Genomic DNA, 19,427 nt, shown 5'->3' with positions numbered 1-19,427 from the left:
GGTTGGCTATCACTAGGGGCTGATTGGCTATCACTAGGGGTTGCTTGGCTGGTATTAGTGGCTGGTATTAGTGGCTGGTATTAGTGGCTGGTTGGCTATCACTAGTGGCTGATTGGCTATCACTCGGGGCTGCTTGGCTGGTATTAGTGGCTGGTATTAGTTGCTGGTTGGCTATCACTAGGGGCTGCTTGGCTGGTACTAGTGGCTGGTTGGCTATCACTAGTCACTGGTTAACCAGCTGCTTTGGGGTTATGGTGTTGAACACAGCAACTGCTTACACCAGTGGTTCTCAACCTTTCTGTTGTGGTGGGCTCCAGTGCAGGCCACACAGCCCTAACCCTGCAAAGAGGAGGGCCCACGCCCCAGGTTACGAAGGCCACAACACACAGAGGGTGACTGGCAGGTGCAGCATCCAAGCTCCACCGCGCACAATGAACCCTCATTCGCCTGATGGCGAGGCGAGCACCACGGCCTTTGTCTCGCTAATGCTGACGTTGACACACACCAGGTACTCACTTAAGGCTGACCCAACCTAGGGGAGGTCCAGAACCTGTTCACAAATGACTCGCCACTGACGTCAACCTTGGCGAGGAATCGAATTCAGACTGCCGGTTTCGTAGGACAGCGCGCAAACCACCGCTTCACCTTCTCATGGTAATGCATTAACAAACATATACGTACTGCACACAATACACATCCACATAGCCTTCTATTCACAACCACACGTAGCGCAACGAAACGAAAGTCTTCCTTTTGTTTCTGTTATTCCGTTGAGGCGAGATTACTCCAAAACCCAACAGACCGGATGGCTGACACCCACTCACCGAGCGCCCCAACCTTGCCAAAACCCCGCAGTCGCGTGCGGAATATCAAGTGCACGTGGCTGACAAGCGTGAGTTTACGCGGACACTTTTTTCCCCATTCAAATAATCATAAGATGTTCCCTGCAGCTGGCGAGACGCCAAGACGTCATCCCGTCGTGAGTGCATCTCCTGCACTGTGCTGGTGCTTGGGCGTCTTGCGCTGCGAAACTGCAACTTGCCAGAACCTAATGAAGGGCTTCTCCACCCCGTGTGGGTGGGTCGTGGTGGTTACTTGAGCGATGAGGCTTTCCGAGATAGATCGATGGATATAAATATGAATGTTTTTTTAATCGGTACAATTCCAACTTGCGCTCTCTCAACTGGCTGGCCACTCGGCGTGCGAGGATTCACCCATTTGTGAAATTAATTATTTCGCTCGTGATGCAAGCAACAAATCATGCGTCTGTTAATTGATATGCGATTTATCGGCATTATATGGAAATTATCTGCAAGGCGAAACCATATTGAGCATACGAGACAGGCAGTACAAGTTTAAAGTTAAATTTATTTAACGAGATGAGAACTCAAGAGACCAGCCTGCGTCTCATTTGCAAGAGTGCCCTGGGTAAACGAAATGGCACAAACAATGGGGGAACAAACAATCAATTCTTAAAATCGGTCTAATTCGTGATTTCAACTCTGACAATTCATCAAACTGCACGGCCTTGCCATTTGGAAACTTCACCATGTCCAGTCGTCGTTTTTATTCTTTTGTTCGTGTTATTTTTGGCTGTAGCCAGGTTTCCAAAAGTGTAACCAGGCCCCCATCGAAATAAGTACGTATTGCCCAATGTGCTTTACCTGTGCCAAATTAAACCCAACAGAACCTGAGGTGGCATGACTTTCGCGTTTCCAGTTTCCTTATGTGGCCAATACCAGTGAATTATGATGGTTATCTACTGGACATCTGTGGGAAAGAGCTTTATAGCTCATCAGCTTCCTCCAGTACAAATACATCTTCTGATTCTGAAATGAGTGAGGTTGTCAAATAATTCACTCGCATTGGTCGTACAAATACATCGGTAGCATTGAATCGGTCTTACCCCGGGTGGTACTGATTTCTGTTCTGGCCCACGGACTCAATTCCAGGGATGGCCTCACTGGTCACGACCATGCCGTGCTGCTCGATGTCACATGACGATATCACATGACGATATCACATGACGGCTGCCTGCGTGGGTTGTATTTTTCAAGCGACTGGGATGAGATTTGAGGGTGAAGGCCTCGCTCCCCCACCCACCCACCCCCAGACCCCCACCCACCCACCCCTAGACTCCCACTGTGGTCCCTGGTCGGTCTCCTACCCCCCCGACCCCTCTCGAAACTTCCTTTTGCTGCCCGCACGGCCATCACGGCACATGTTGCTCCCGGGCAAGGCTCGCGCAACAGAACAACAGCTTAGAATAGCTCACAATCGAGATGTGCTGGAAAGTAGAACAGGAATACTGCATGTAGGTGTGTGTGCGCGCGCGCACGCCAATGTGTACACAGTTGCACTTTATTCATTACACCGTACAAAAAATAAGATGCTCCATTGCCAGTGATGTACATCATTACCATCATTAGCTATGGTCTTTCCACTGCTGAATGAAGATCTGTCTCGGGCTCACGCCATTACCAAATGGCGCTGCGATGCCAAAGTTCATCTCATGCCGGTTAATGATCTTAGCTCGTCGCCTCATTCCTGTGATAGTCTTCTCTAGCATGTTCGTTGCTTTGCCTGCTATTCCATCACCAGGCTCGTCCTTCTAACAATGATGTGGCCTGCCTGCCCAAGCCCACTTTATTTTTCTCTACGGTTTATATTATTTCTCTGATTTGCTTTTCCCCCTGATCAGTGAGCGCTTCTTCCTGTCTCTAGTGTTGTACAGGCACGCAAATTCTAGACTTGAAGCTTTCGTGACTGCAAGGAATCATATTCTTAGGTGTTTTCGGTAAAGTCACGTAGGTAAAACATCAAAATTAATAAAAAGAATAAAATAAAAATAAAGATCACGACGTTTCGGAGGCAACACAAGTCTCCGTCATCAGGTGGGACAGTCACAGCCAGATCAGCTGCATCAAGTGAGGCAATGATTCAAGATGTAATCCCTTAAAAGCGAGTTGAGGGGGGGAGGAGAGGGGGGGGGCTCATCAGAATGTGGTAGCCAATGAATGGAAAGTATCGGGAGAGAAGGGCCCACCTTTTTGTTGGCCCTTCTCTCCCGATACTTTCCATTCATTGGCTACCACATTCTGATGAGCCCCCCCCTCTCCTCCCCCCCCTCAACTCGCTTTTAAGGGATTACATCTTGAATCATTGCCTCACTTGATGCAGCTGATCTGGCTGTGACTGTCCCACCTGATGACGGAGACTTGTGTTGCCTCCGAAACGTCGTGATCTTTATTTTTATTTTATTCTTTTTATTAATTTTGATGTTTTACCTACGTGACTTTACCGAAAACACCTAAGAATAGGCACGCAAATATAAATTGAAAACAAGAAACTCGCATTGTTAGTCATTATCGCTGTCTTAAAAATGTTTTTGTATATATATAATAGGCTGACGTTTCTGGCAATTGTTCTTCTTCGGAGTAGAGAGATGCCCGGGGCTTTTCTGGCTTTTTATTGACTTTTGTGTCACACTCCAGGTGAATTATTTATGAATCACCGATGATCTATGTATGTGTAACTTCTTTGGCACCGTATGTAGCCAGCAGTGCTAATCGGAGGTGCGAGATATATATGATAGGATAATGTATTATTGAGTACAATATGCTAATATATGAGGGCCATTCCCCAAAACGTCGCCTATTTTTTACTTTTTAGGTCACGGTGTAGAGTTTTGTTTTATTTTATTTTGCTTGCGTACCCCTTCCAACGTAGCAGGACTGTCAACAAATACGATTTGACATTGCGTTAAGCCGCGCGCTCCAAACGACTCACTCGTCACACACTCACCCCGTCATATATCGGCGTGCCACATCAACAACCACGTGCTCGCCGTGGTGGGCAGAGCGCACGGAGGATGCCCCCCTCCTCGTGAACGACGCGTGCACGAAACCCATCCGCATCTCGTCGAGATTCATTCGTCCACGTGCGTCCTGCCGCTGATGGACGACCCTGCCACCTGGCCGTGATTGCACATATGACTCTGATTAGTGGGTGTGTGTCTGTGTGTGTCCGGGAAGTGTTAAAGCAGCGGTGTTTAGCGCACTGCGCTTTTATCCCGGCGACCCGAGTTCCATTCCCGTTCGCAGTACGACAGTGGCGATTGTCTGAACCGGTCCCCTGGGTCTCCCTCCTGTCAGTACTCAGACTTACATGAGTACCTGGTACAATGTGTGAACATCAGCACTTGGGAGACAAAGGCGGCCGGGCGTGGAACTGGCCACACCACCCCTGTTAAGGCGATACTGCATTGGGGATCTTTGTTTTGTGTGGCGAGCGGTAGTGTCGTGGTGTGTACAATAGGCTACACATCTGGCTGGTTATCCACGTTCGGTTTACGGCTACGGCGAACATCAGTGGCGCGGGATGTCTGAAGCGATCCTGGGCCTCCCTAAGGATGACTCAAACGCGTACCTGGTGCGTTGTGTAACGAATCAGCACGGGGCTGGAAAGGCGACGGTGGCCTTTGTGTTGGCTGACAACGATTGCCTCGATCGTCCGTGAACTGTCAATGCAGTGTGCACCAATGTGTTCCCTTCACAGCGGTGTCTGCTATGCGCTCCAGTGCGTCAGCGTTTGGATTTGGCGTGAGTACACTAATACAGAGCCACAGCCAAGCGCAACCACAGTCCGCACCCACACAACAACACGAGCACCAGCCACGGCTACGGGGTGGGGAACGATTCGTGGAGGGAGCGGGCTGGTGAAGAGTGAGCAGGCGAGCATTGCTATGAAGCGGGCACCTGAGTTCGAATTCCGGACATGGGTAACGTCTGCGACACCTGAACCAGTCCCTCTCCCTCTTCACTAATCGCTAACTCAGGATGGTGAAATATGGTCAAACAACCCTCAATGAAAATTCATGCATCAGTGGATTGACAAAGCACTGTAAGTTATTTATATAGTATATATTTATTTTTATCATATGAATGCCACAACATCTCACGATAGTGAACAAACAGGGAGTTGAATGGGATCTCGGATATTTAATTTCTCCCCGAAAGCTGCCAATGTATTTCATCATCCGCACGCGGTCACACTCCTCCAATTCCGCGTGGAGACGCCCCAGCGACGCGGAGGCATCACGAAGCGCGCTGGGGCGGCGACGCCTCCCAGGGCTCATGCACGTGGGACGCACGGGGCAGAGTGGCAGCTGGCCACACAACTTTGTGCAGCCGTGTCGCCGCGATCCCCAGGGCTACTAATGGATAAGGCTCTCCATGGCTACTGTTAGACACAGGTATCCATGGTTACTGTTAGACATGGGGGAGCCAGAGCAGAGTGGTCAGAAAATGGAAAATTGTCGCGTGTACTCATCCATTGTGAATACGTGCAACAAGCGTTTTCAAGTGTGCAGTAGCTGTCGAGAATAATGCGCTCATAAGCAGCCTACAATGAAAATATATTCATTTAAAAAGTCATATTTCAACAGAGCTAGCTGTAATCTGTTTAAAAATATTACTCTGAAAAATAATTATTCATTACTCACTCACCTGCCAAGGGCAAAACTACCTCGAGGCAATGATGATCGTGCGTATAGAGGACATCATCACCGTTATCGTCAGCCTTGGTCCATCCACTGCTGGATGAATGACTCCACAATCCACGTGTAGAAATGCAGAAACTTAAAACCACTGCATAACAACACAGTCGGTTGAGGATAACTCAAAATAATCATGAGCGTCATTGTAGAGAATATAAATGACCGAGTGTATCAAGCGCAATGTGGAAGAAGGGTCATTGTCTGTAAGAATGGCAGTTCACCAGCAGTTCCTACTGCACGCCTGTGAAAAAGGGCATCGTAGCTCATCGGATATCTCCTTGATAGATACAGATTCCGATTTAGATTCGGACAAGTCTGACTGCTGATTAGACACTGCGTGTCAAAACCCGTGCTTGGCTCGTCTTGAATAAAGTTTCTGAAATGATGCACTCCCAGGAGATCTTGGCTGTTCAGAAATATTTGTTGACGTAAAGATGGACACTTGGAGGTTTATTGTTTATTTTTATATTTTTTAGGAGATTAGCGATGTGCTGAGAGAGACACGCGCGCAGAGAGCAGGCGATCCCAGCTCCAGTCCGAGCGCCCACGCATGTCAGAATCAGAATATTTATACCGGCGGAATCCAATGAGCTATAAAGCTCTTTTTCACAGATTTCCATTCGGGGCAGGTCAGAACGTTACAACAACAATCACTGCAAACACAGGATAGTAGTGTACAGTACAAGAAAGGTAAACTAAATCACCTAAAATATATAAAAAAAATCTAAACCATTCCCATCATACCAGGCAAAGCCCACTGAGGCATTCACTTATTTGGTTGCAAACGATCGTTCTCCAAAGTTGCTTATCCTGTGCAAATTGACCGCAGCGAAGTAATGTAAATAATCTCAATGCATGAATAAGTGCTCCACCTATCTTTGTTAAACAGTCTTCTCCGTTCCAAATGCAGTAAGTCGTTACACGCTTTACGTGCCAGATGATGACTAAACTCGTAGCACGTGACTTAGAGACAAAGCTCTTTACTGTGTCGTAGAAAGTAATAAAGCCATACACGCCTCTCGGCTCAAACTAGCATGGGGCATTAATAATCTCCGATTTGCACGGTTGGCTACGTACGGTGGAAAAGAAGTTCAACACGCTGTACATACATCGCCATTAAAGTAAATATAAATACTTGTTATCAGGCACTCTTGTGAATCAAGTCAATCACGCATGCGCCCACATCCAGGAGTGGAAATTACACATTCCTCGGGCCTGAGCCAGTTTATCCACAGCACCACGACTGCCAACTTCCCACACAACTCTGCTCATATTGACCTAAAGCTTTCGTGACTGCAGGAATTCATATTCTTTTGGTCTTTCCGTGAAGCCACGTAGATAGAAAAATAAATAAAATATCACGACGTTTCCCTGAGACAGGATGTTAGCAGCCTGCCTCAGCAGCTCTCTTGCTATTTTTTTCACCTGATGACGATTGTTTGTGCTGCGACCGAAACGTCGTGATATTTTTTATTATGTTTTTCCATCTACGTGGCTTGACCGAAAGACCCAAAGAATATGCTCATATTCTCATCCGCCTGAGTAACGCCACGTTCTCAAAAATACTTACATCATCATCAGCCCAACGCCGCAGCGTTTCAATATCACCACTGCTGCCGTTGTTTGTCTGACATGAGCCACCACTCCCCCACTCCCCACCCCTCACCTCTCCACTTCCCACCCCCCCACTCCCCACCCCCCGACCCCCACTCCTCGCCCCCCCACTCCCCACCCCTCCCACTCCCCCACCCCCCCACTCCCCACCCCCCCACTCCCCACCCCCCACCCCCCCTCTCCCCACCCCCCCACTCCCCACCCCCCACCCCCCCACTCCCCACCCCCCACCCCGCCTCTCACCGCACAGTTCGACGCTCTACTCGACGTGCTGTCCTCTGCTATCGTGGCGTGGCGCTACAGCAACGCGGCGGCCGTGCACTCTGCCATGCGGGAGTACATGTGGGTCGGTGTGCGTGGTGTGCGTGGTGTGTGCATTGGCGTGGTGTGTGCTTGTGCGTGGCGTGGGATGTGTTGTCTGTGTGTAGTGTGTGGTGTGTGCATGTGCGTGGTGTGTGCTTGTGCGTGGTGTGTATCATCACTCACAATTCATGACCATTAGCACCATCACCCGCATCACAACCACTATTATGACCACCACAATTACCATCATCACTACTCCAGCTCATCATTATTCTTATTGTGATATTTTGAATAAATAATTGCAATGATGATGCAAGTACAATTGCCCCTGTAGCTTGCGTATACGTATTTATTTTACCAAGAATATGCGCTTCAGGAAATTCGATAAATATACACAGCTACAAGGGAACATTCATTATCTGAGTAAAATGCAACCGTGCAGCAAATGTTACACAATTGCCAAAAAGGGAAATATTTACCTTGTAGACAAGTTGATGGAAAGGCTCATTGTCCTTTCCTTTCAGCAAACAGACGTGGCTTGCATGCACACCGCTTACACACTGACGTGCACACACACACATGGCCAGGATATTGCATTGCTGGCAAGAGGGTTCATGAATCCGCCAATGCAAACGTTTATTTAACCTCTTGTTGTCCGCAACGCTCGTGCTGCTGCCACCGCCGCAGGGCGTGCGTGGTGCTGGGCGTCGTGTTCATCATCTCGTCGCTGTGCATCGAGGGCAAGGCCATCCACGACCTGGCCGTCAAGATGCTCCCAGACGTGGTGAGGCCCCCTCGCCGCCGCGGGGGACTCGACGCGCTCCGCTGCTCCGCTCGACGCTCCATCCGACGCTCCATCCAACGCTCCATCCGACGCTCCATCCGACGCTCCATCCGACGCTCCATCCGACGCTCCATCCGACGCTCCATCCGACGCTCCATCCGACGCTCCATCCGACGCTCCATCCGACGCTCCATCCGACGCTCCATCCGACGCTCCATCCGACGCTCTTGCTCCTCCGAGTTTCGGTTGGCTCCTCACACCTGGCGACGGGGACGAGGGCCTTGGCCGTCGGGTGCTCAGCTCGATTGGCGAACTTGTTGGGATGCAGCAAGTAGCCGTGGGTGACTGTGTCTAATCGTAGCCGTGGGTAGCTACGAGTCGAGCATCATGGCGACGACTAATCCCAGCCGCCCGAGTTCGGTCCCGGGCCAGGGCTAACATCGGTGACGTGTGCCCCCCGGCCCCTTCATCAACCCGCATTGACCAGCGTGGTGAAGTGGAGTCACAGAATCCCATGACGGACACGGCGTGGAGAGGCCTTCATTCAGTAGCAGCTTGAGAATGGCTGGAGTTTGAAATAGCGCTCGACACTGGGAGAGGCGCGACGTTCGTATTGGGAGCATTCCATGATGGCCGGTGCCACAGTTGTCTGTGCCGCAGCGTAAACATTGGCACCTGCATGCGGATTAACAAGACCCTTGCAACATCGCCCGAATGCCATGCAAATTGTAATTGGCAGTGCAATTTAAACTTCAAGAGGATTCATTATCGTCAAGTGAAACCTGCTGGAGTCGCGTTTAAACAGCGGCGCGCGCGCACGGCTCCTTGCGCTAAGGGAGAGGGAACGCGATGGGATGATCCACGAGGGAACCGGTGTGAAGTGTGAAGTCCAATTCCAGCGTCTGAAACCCAGAGCCACCGCTTGTCTCCTACAAAAAAATTAATTATCCAAGGCAACTAAGACAGAGGGAGACACACACACACGTGGTGTGTTTTTAATCTATCTTGAAGCATTCATTCGATGGCTTCTGTTTGAGTTCCACAACAGTCACCATCGCCACGCTGCCTTATCAAACACGACCTTTCAGAAGCGTCACTGACACACCCAGATAAACAATTGGAGGGAACAAATTGCTTCAGTGTTCATAAAAAGTCAAATCATGCCAGGCAATATAATTTATAGAAAAAAATGGTCTGACATACAGCGGTCGTGTGCAAGTTTGGGGAAGGAAATTGGCCATCCCCGCCTCCCCCTTCCGTACTTTGAGACAATTCCTCGACAATCGGCGGCCTTCAGCCCCTCCCAAGAGCAGCGACCCCAGACGCAGCTTCCCAGCGAGCGAGCTCAACAGGCCTCTCATGTGAGCGCTGCGGTTCGAAGTTCAATTCGAGATAGAGAAGTTACGGCTGTTCCCCCCCCCCCCCCCCCCCCAGTTTTAATCCCCGCGAGTTGCTATCTCGAGACAAAGAATGTGCTCGGAACTTTCACAGGAGAAGCACGGCCCGACGCATCAGAGAGCGGCCCAGAAAGAGACTTTTCCGCGTAATCTTTTCAATCGCCTTCAAGTGGCGTCTTTAATCTTGTACAGAGAGTGCCCTTGTCCACGCACTGCCACGAAGTTATCACGCAACTGAAACATTGATATGGCAAATTCTCCATAATCGCGTTTTTTTGGGGTTAGATCGCGTAAATATACGAGTGTTGAACGCGATATAACCCAAAGGAAACCTCTATTGTGGATAATATTGATCGCGGAAGCGTACGTGTTAAACATTTAAAATTCTCACAGCAGGAATTTAGCCAAACCAACTGCATAACTACATTTCACATGCTTTTCTTTAATGCAGTTATCGGTGACCAGCCTGAAACCATCAGCGGCTGGCTACACTTGAGAACTTGGTTCAGTCACGGGCGGCCGCCAACATTTGAACCCAGCATCTTAGCGGTGCCGACTCAGCGCTCTGACCTCTGCGCTCCCGCCGCCTCTTAGCGCCACGTGTAGATCTAAACACATCGTAAGCGAAGCTTTACCCCCCCCCCCACCTCCCCCCCCCCGAGCGTTTCGACTTAGTTCCATCGTGGGTGAGAGCCTCTTTTCTCATATAGCTCTTAGACCTTTGTAACGCCTTCGCAGACGAAAACCAAATGTATTTTCTTCGATTTAAAGCGTTCGTGACTACAGGGATTGATTTTCTTGGTTCTTTCGGTAAAGTCACGTAAAAGGAAAGTAATAAAATAATAAAAATAAAATTCTCACGACGTTTCGATTGCGACACAAGCAATTATCATCAGGTGTGAAAAGCACAGCAATACATTTTTTGAAAAAAATGGCGTTTTTTTTTCGAAAATTTCCCTTCTACGTGACTTTACCGAAAAAACCAAAGAGTACAAATTAATTTATTTCCCGCGTGCGTGTGCGTCTCGCCGTGCAAGGACACTTTCCTGTTCACGGTGTCCATCCTGAGCGGGGTGCTGTGCCTCCTCCTTGCGGCTGGCAAGTTCCTGCTGGGCAGGGTGCTCACGAGTTGCGCCCTCATCACGGACGGTGAGGCCCCCCGTTCTGCGCGGACTCCTTGCCACCCTCTATGGCTCGGCTTGCTGTGATATCGTTTCTTCCACGATACGACACGATGATCAGTTCTCGCGATTGACCACAAACATCTTGAAAATAGAAACCCAACGTAGCAGGACCGTCTTGGAAAAAAATTCCCACGCCTCTATGGGTTTCATAGATACATAAGTAAGATGTATGGCCAGCGTGGATGAGTAGGGCAAATACCCTCTAAGATAGACTATCCGTACGGATGTATGTTGAACTTTTTTTCGCACCGTACGTAGGCAACCGTGCTAATGGGAACTGAATCCTTGAGCGGAGACCCTTATGGAGGGTTGCATCTGTATAATCATATGAAGCAAATGTGGGGAGTGTTAACGGAGTGAAAACCGGAGTGTCCGGAGAAAATCCATGCACCAGGAGATAACGGACAAATGTCCGCACAGATGGGTTCACTCCCTAGGCTCCCCAGTGCTGATGTTTACACGCTACACCAGGTACTCATTTCAGACTGATACACGCAGAGACAAAAGACACACACACAGTGTAACAAAGACACAAATCCGCCGTATCGCCTTAACACATTGTTGGGGAAAGTGCTGTTAGCGAGCACCTATGAAGGCCGGAATGGCACTCCATGGGGTGTGTGGCCAGCACCACGGCCGCCTTTGTCCCCCTAGTGGCGATGTTTACACCCTACACCAGAGGCTGAGTCGACCTAGGGGAGGCCCATGACCGGTTCAAATAATCGTCACTGGTGCTGGCCATGAGCAGGAATTGAACCCGCGTTGCTGGGCTCGTAGCACAGCGCGCTCACCGCTACACTGCCTGTGCTGTCAAGGCAGAGTGAGACCCACAAGGACACACACGCACTGCGATACACGAACTGACACACGCACAACGGCGATCACGAGTTGCGCTCCTGCTTGCAGGGGAATGTGCAGTCACATGCGGGGAATTAGTGGTCACGGCCACAATACGCTTGAACTGGTACAGATCCAAGTGGCAGTCAGGATGAAATCTAAATCTTACGCCCCCCTTTCTCGGCATCTCCCCCCCCCCCCCCCACCATCGACCCCCACCATCCTGGGCAGCCCAGAGTCTCCTGCACGCCCTGGGCCTGGGGGCCCGGGACACGACGCCACGTGCCCCCCACCCCCATTCTTGTTCAAAAGCGACACAAATTAGCCCGTCGTGGGGGTCCTCTTTAGTATCCGGCCCGAAGACAACTCTCCCTCCTCCCAGCCCTGTCACCACGACCCCTCCAGAACTTCCCATCCCGCGGCCCCCACACCCTGACCGCACGCGTGTCTGTGTCACCTGACGCCGCCCTTCTGCTGCGGCTGCTTCGTCAGGGTTCAACTCGCTCGTGGGTGCCGTGATGGGCTTCAGCATCCTGGCCAGCGCCGAGGTGTTCAACCACTTCCCCGACATCTGGTACTTGGACGGCTCCACGGGGGTTCTCATGGGACTCGTCATCTTTGGCTACGGCGTCAAGTGAGTGCACGCGGCCGGCCCGGTAAACGTCCAACGTCGAGCCAAAGGGAAACAGGAAGAACGCCAGAGAACTGAGCTGAGAGACGCAACGTGGAGCACGCGCGGATCGGAGATGCGGGCGGTTAGCGCACCTCCGATCGGCGCGGTTGGCTACGTACGGTGCGAAAGAGGTTCAACGTGCATACGTCACCGCGGCTGTTAAGAGGACGCGGGTGAGCAGAGCGCGTCGCTAGGATTCGCGCGCCGAGGAGATGGAGCGGTGAAATCCGCTCGTGTGCGAGGAGCTCGAGCGGCCGCTGCATCTCGGGACCGTGAGAGGTGGCCAGGGTCTGGTCGGCCTCTCGTCGTCCACCACGAGGCCGCCCATTGGCTGACGGCGATGATGACGATGATGACCTCTCAACCATATGACCCTTGAATATTCCCAAAGTGCACGTGACCGACTGATAAACACGCCCCAATGGCTGTGGAGGGTGCAGGTGAATCTGAATGCACGTGTACGCAACACAAGACGCATGATCCCCGTCCTGATCTGAACCTGCGCGCTCTTGCCAAACGCGTGGTACGCGTTTAGCAATCATCGGGCACGTACGGCATGTAATGACTTAATCTCGAAAAGAGAGGCGAGATTCGTGCAGGGTCGCGAGAGAGCGGCGCAATCCACGCAAACCGCCGCCTGCAGCGGGAGTCTGCTCTGGGGGGCATTGCAGAGGTTCGGCCAGCAGGTGGCGGTACCAGTCGCTGGGTCTCGATGGGGGTACAACACGATGCGGATGAATAGAAGCCGTCGAAATGTGACGACATCTCCGGAGACACCCTGCGAGCAACGGTGGGCACACGTATCGTACAGCGAGAAGGCAGCATAGTCTAGGCGGAGTAGAACAATGACGCCTTAGACGTGAATCGGTCGGGGAGCTGACACCACGCGTGGCTGGGTGGCGACACCAGTCGTAACACCGGTGGGCAGCACAGTGGACTCGAGGCTGGTGACCTCGGCTCAACCCCAGTGGCGTATCGTCCACCTTGGGCGAGTCCACCACCGGGTTTTGTTCACCCGGCGTCGCAAAGGGGAGCAAACTGCCCTCAATCGAGACGAAAAAAAACACTGAACACATTCATTAAGAACATTGCCTCAAATGGGAATATAACAGGTGACGTTTCGGTCAATGGCCCTTCGTCATAGCACACCAAACGAGCTGAGCATGCAGATGCCGCTGGCAGTGTGAGCAGCGTGGCGAGATGTTAACTACCTCGCCTGGTACACAGGAGGTCGTGGGTTCAAGCCCCACCCTGACGCCTGCCGCTGCTGCTGTATATTTGGAGTTTGCGCGTCGCTCTCCCCGGGGTCGCCCCGGGGTCGCGTGGCTTTTTTTCCGGGTCGTCCGGTTTTTCCCCTCCACATTGAGAAACACGCGTTCAGGGTATTTGCTGCTATAAATATCCACGTGATAAGCTGCTATCTTGAACGAGCATTTGCGATAACGGGTCGCTTCTGAAAGAGAACTATATGACTCAGTGCCTTACCTGGTAAAAGAAAACGTAGCTCATAGTTTCGTTGTATAGTTTATAGCATCGTTACCTGGGACGCATCGTTACCCAGGACGCAACGGACATTGCATTGTGGTCTATTGTCCTCGGAGCCGCCTGATTCCATAGCATTTACCATTTGTTGTATCTGCAGTTTCACAATAATTTTAGCAAAACCAGCCATAATCATTTACTGTCAACGACATCTTCGTTTCCGTCTGCCCACGTGCACCATCTGTTTTGGATATGTCGCAATAATCATACACGTTTCCTCCGTCACAGCACATTTTAGTTAGATGTAGTTTTCGAGAGAGAGCGCTAGAAATGTTGTTTTTGTAACAAGTCGGTCACCACACTCTGCGAGTCATTTGTTAAATTGTTTTCTATGGATTAGCTCACAAATACACCCAGCCACTCTGAGCAGCAAGCCGGTAATAACTGCCCTCTGTTAAGAAACAAATTCAGGAGAATATCAGGAGCTTAAAGTTAATTACGCAACCTTGTTTTAAGACCATTGGAATGCTTCCGCCTGATATTTTTCACTGCAAAACATGAATAAAATGATCTCTCTCATACGATATATAAAGCACAAAATTCATGAGGCTTATAACTTGCTAGCCCATTAACATTTTAACTATTTAAAAAAAGGCTAATTCAGCCCAATGCTCGGTAACAAGAAAGCCAAAGCTCCCCCAGTACAGCCTTAACAGACTATTTGGGCAAGTGTTGTTAGCGAGCACCTATTAAGGTTGGAACGACACACGAGGGGGTGGGTTGCCAGCACCACGCCCGGACGCCTTTGTCTCCCGAACAGCGATGTTTTTACACGTCGCACCAGGCGCCACCACCACCACGCAAAGCGCATCGGAGTGGCGCACGGCAGCACGGAGCGAGCGCCGTGGCTCTGTCGCCCACAGGCTGCTGGTGGACATGGTGCCTCGGGTACGGCGCGCACGGCTCTACGAGAACCTCGGCTGATGGCGGAGGAGGCGCAGTGGAGGCTGCGCTCGGCACGCACTCTCAGACGACGCTCGTGAATTTGTATCGGCAGCCACCGAGGAGATCCATGGAGGTCACGCCCTCGATTGGGACACAAGCAAACACAACGTATGCCGCTGGTCAAAGTGCTTCTGTGGAGAACGCGTGCGGTATTCATCTCGAGTTTCAAATTCCTGCCTTGTCTTTTCCCCGTACACGCAAATTGGCGTTCTACACCTGGAGTTGAATGCCAGCTGTGCCAGGTATTCCTTGAGACTGCGCGAGCGATTGGTGCTCGAGGCTTCTCGGGCAGCAAGTGGTTCTTGTTACCCAGTCGAAGGTGACTCTGTGTCAGCTCAAGCGTGGATTCTCACAGCACATGTTATCTATGAACTACTGGCTGATGTGCACTTTTTAACACTTCCATGTTAAGGTTAAGGGAGTTTAAATATTAAGCTCAGAGGTTAAAGATTAAGGAACAAAGCAATGGTACTGAAGGATGGACATGCCTCTTCTTGAAATGTTTCCTCGATTCTTAAGTTTGACGATGGTCGTCGTTTTCAAAGCGACGTTCGACCACACGTGAAGCGCCGTGGTCGCAACAAATCACGCCTCTCTCTCAAAATATCTCTCTACCTTTAGTTTTCTAGTTTCTTTTGTTTTTGTTTTCTAGTTTCTTTTCTTTTCTAGCAGACCAGTGGGGCCTCAGCCGATGGTCCGTGGGCCACTGGCGGTCTGAAAAGCCGTGGGAAGTGGTTTGCGGGACCGTTGCAGGGCTGGCAGTGGTCTGTATGTTCAGGAAGTTGGGGAAGCACTGGCGTAAATTAAAAACCGAAGAATATAATTTGTAGCTGACTTACGAGACGTCCAGAGGATTCTAAAAAGTACGATTTTATTTTGTGTATGTTTGCACATGGGTAGTATTGTTGTATACAACTGTAATAAAATAGCAATGTCTCTTCTTTTCCTAAGCGGAATGCTGAGATGCCTGGTGATGTGTGCAAGTTGTAAGGGGAGAAAGGTGGCAGATTAGAGAAAGTAGAACTCGGATTGTGAGAGTGAAGCCGAACACAAATAACAAAACACTCACCGCGCCCGTCGATACCGCTGTGTGGCACTTAAAAGCAAAACAAAAATCTATAATCGGCAACGTTTTGGGAAGTGGGCTCCCTTTATAGCACATGAATGAGAGGTCAGAGAGTGGATAAGAGATGGAGACTGCACTTTACACCATGGGGCCTAATAGGAATTAGAAAAGATACATGTTTTCAATTGGCATATGAATCGTTAATTAACTGAGTAACAACCACTTCAACAATAAAACATGTATATGACGATATAAAGCCATTTGTATCGCATCACACTGCTCAGCTCGCAGAGTTCTATCCACGCCAGAGACAAAGACCCCCCCACCCCCGTACAGCTTTTGACAGGCTGTAGGGGCAAGTGCTGTTAGCGGGCACCTCTGAGGGCTGACACGGCACACGAGGGGGTGGGTGGCCAACACCACGCCCGGCTGCCTTTGTCTCCTGAGTGGCGATGTTTACACACCGCACCAGGTACTCAGTTGAGGCCGAGTCGACCTTGAGGAGGCCCAGGATCGATTAAAATAATCGTCACTGGTGTTGGCCGTGAGCGGGAATCAAACTTGGATCGACGGGTTCATCGCGCGCTGCGCTACCCGCGACACGACTGCACCCACACCACACGCAATCAGATGCGCACATTCACTCATTTGTAGACCCACATACAAGGCATTTCATGAGTTTTTGTAGTTAATGTAAGTCCGATGTTATCTCAATGACACGAAGAGACTAATGGCAACGTGTTAACAGTGGAAAAGGTTCGCTCCATTATCACCCCCAATTAGCTTCACATTCACACGCCGATATACGACTGGATACAGTGTTGTTTTAGGACGAGGTACCAGGTGACAGATGGCAGTACAGGAAAACAATTATTGAGTCTATCTGTGCGAAGCTTTGAGTGTTTTCCCCTTTTATGGGTGTGGGGTTTTCTTTTCAAACATTCCACGCAATTATTCGTGAAATTGGCCAAACATCTCGATGCAGGAGACCCCCCCCCCCGCCCTGAAAAAGCGATGACCGAGACCCGAGCGAGGCCTGTCTGAGAACATGGGAGAAGAGCCCCGTGCTTTGTCAAGGCCACACTTGGAGCGAAGGAGTCGAGCCGTGGCGAGCCGACCGCGACGTGGGCCCTGGCCGACCGCCCTCGGCAGCACGCGGCAACCCCCAGCCCGCGCCGTGCCCGAGGAACGCGCGCGCGCGCCGTGGGTCACGCGCGCGCGCCGTGGGTCACGCGCGCGCGCCGTGGGTCACGCGCGCCGCTGGCTGGGCGCGCTCGGCCCGAGGAGCGGCCGAGATTCATCTCCTCCCGTGGCGCTTCAACGGACACGCGGAACGCAAAGCGACAGGCCGCCTCGCGCACGAGCAGATGCCGGTGCACTTTTAATGAATCTGTCCGGCAAACGGTGGGGGGGGGGGGTGATGACTTTGCCTCTCGTTGGACGAACGTGCCGCTCTTATCGATCGCTCGCAGGTGGCAATGGTGCAGCCCCTGCAATAGCTTGCCCCGTGCGGCTGCCGGTAAGGAGGAGGAGACCTCAAGAAGCCCGGCTCCAGTATGTGTTGTCCTGCTCTTCCCACGCTCGCGTCTCACGATCGTTACACGGAGGCGTCTTTAATTATTTCTCATCTGTTTGCCGGGGACACGAGCGACGGCAAGTGTTTGAAGCCGAGTTTGTGGAAGTGGGCCTTGTGAATCATTGATGGCGATGATGAATAATGAACGCTTTATGTGACGTTCAGTTATAAGATGGAGAGATATTCCAAGAACATACACTGCAGGGAACACATGTGTTTTTGTGTGGAGGGGGGGGGGTGCCGTGATTTTAATGATGGAAACAAATAACGACAAAAGTGTTCACAATCATTGAAGAGGCCACGCGTGGAGAGTTAAAGACACCCCCACCCCTCAAGGTCACCCCATGGGAACAGGGTACGGAAATACAGGGTGCTTCAAAAAAAATGTGAACACTTCGCAGAATTTGAAACAAGACCACGAGAAATGTGCCGCCTCCGGGCTCTGGAGACCACCTGGAGAAGATTCCAGGCGTGCGTTGACGATGATGGCGAACAAGTGGAAACTATTCTTGATTTGAAACTTTCGTGACTGCAGGAATCCATACTCTTTAGTTTTTTCGGTAAAGTCACGTAGCTAGAAAATTAATACATCACGACGTTTTGATCGCAACACAAGCAATCGTCATCAGGTGAGACAAACACAGCAGGAGAACTGCTGAGGCAGGAGAACGAGCTGCTGCAACACGAGGTTATAGAGGCTTTAGGTGGGCTCAACCCAAGCGTAAGTGGGCGGAGCTAGAGATATAATTTGCATGCAAATGTTAGTGGAGTATCCCTTTTTCCATTAAAAGCGATAGTCCCATATAAGTGCAATTTTTTTGAAGGAGTATATTCCTTCTCTGTGGAAAAAAACATAAAATCGCTGTCGGTCTGTGTGCGTCGTCGATTCACGTTCTACGCGGCGTTCCGCCACAAACACGACCACCTGTAAGTATGTCCCCTTCCGTGGTGGCCACACAACCCCACAACCAATGGCTTATGTTCCAACATCTTTGCACACATCAAAAGCCTCCTCTCCCCGTTACCCCCCCTCAACCACCCTACCCACATCTTAACCCGCAAAAATACAGTGAAGGCAACATTGACTCGGTATAACCTGAAACGGCAACACGTTAATTAATATCACGGGGCCTTTTTTTCCAATACCAAATAATGAAAAATAAGAATAGGTTTGTACACTATATTGTCAAGAGCATGTGCGTTTGCATGTTCACCACAAGCACGCGTGGTTAATGCAGACTTGATTATTTGCGAAAGGTATCTTTTTGGTGTTTGACCATCTTAACATCTATTCTGATATGTTCCACACGTCCATGCTGCGGCAGGCGTGCACATTGCCAGAGCTGCCCCATGGCCGAGACTTTTCACTGTCGGGCCTCAGGGTGACGGGCCGCCTCGAGGGAAGTCGGGAAGCAGCTGACGGGAGATTCGCAGTCTTTCTATTCTGCTACAACAGACAGCAAACACCGCCCTCTGCAATCAGTGACAGCAGAGAGCAGGTAAAAGCTTTCTTGGCTTAAAATCCTTGACAGGCAGTTATGAGCAGATTGTGATGATCAATAATAATGATGACCCTGATGATGTTGTTGCTCGCTGTGATGGCATATACACACAATCTACAGCCCATCATGACATCAGCTACAACTGTATTAGTTACCAGCAAATAAAACTATTTTTTTTAACAAAATATTTCGACAATGTTTTGAAATTAAATAAGTCTTCGAAGTGGAGCAGTTACAGAAAAGACAAACGTTCACAGACATAATCAAATTCACAAGCTACGACACCTTTTGCTCATAACACTTTCCGTGTGTTTTTTAAAAAGCAGTTAATTTCGTGACGCACCCAACACACGCTTGTCGCGGTCTCAATTCAATGGCTCGGCCGCTTGATTTCATTCACACGTCATTCACACCTCTTTTATTCACACCTCTCTTTCATTCAAACCT

At 50.5% G+C, this 19,427-nt stretch overlaps 1 protein-coding gene across 2 annotated transcripts in view; it reads left to right on the top strand.

The window, feature by feature from the left end:
* The window catches only part of TMEM163 (transmembrane protein 163), a 36,116-nt gene extending 19,499 nt beyond the window's left edge, over window positions 1-16,617 (top strand). For both annotated transcript variants that reach the window (XM_061557721.1, XM_061557722.1), the window contains 6 exons: window positions 4,558-4,601; window positions 7,422-7,513; window positions 8,162-8,258; window positions 10,693-10,804; window positions 12,169-12,310; window positions 14,755-16,617. In XM_061557721.1, coding sequence (XP_061413705.1) covers window positions 4,558-4,601; window positions 7,422-7,513; window positions 8,162-8,258; window positions 10,693-10,804; window positions 12,169-12,310; window positions 14,755-14,815 — 548 coding nt within the window. In that variant the 3' untranslated portion in view covers window positions 14,816-16,617. The remainder of the gene's footprint in view (window positions 1-4,557; window positions 4,602-7,421; window positions 7,514-8,161; window positions 8,259-10,692; window positions 10,805-12,168; window positions 12,311-14,754) is intronic.
* The last annotated feature ends 2,810 nt before the right edge of the window (window positions 16,618-19,427 follow it).

Source organism: Lethenteron reissneri, chromosome 23, assembly GCF_015708825.2.
Source record: "Lethenteron reissneri isolate LAM-NWPU_2019-01 chromosome 23, ASM1570882v1, whole genome shotgun sequence".
NCBI lineage: Eukaryota > Metazoa > Chordata > Hyperoartia > Petromyzontiformes > Petromyzontidae > Lethenteron > Lethenteron reissneri.
The sequence above is the reverse complement of the archived record's forward strand: the minus strand, read 5'-3'. Positions and strand labels throughout refer to the sequence as shown.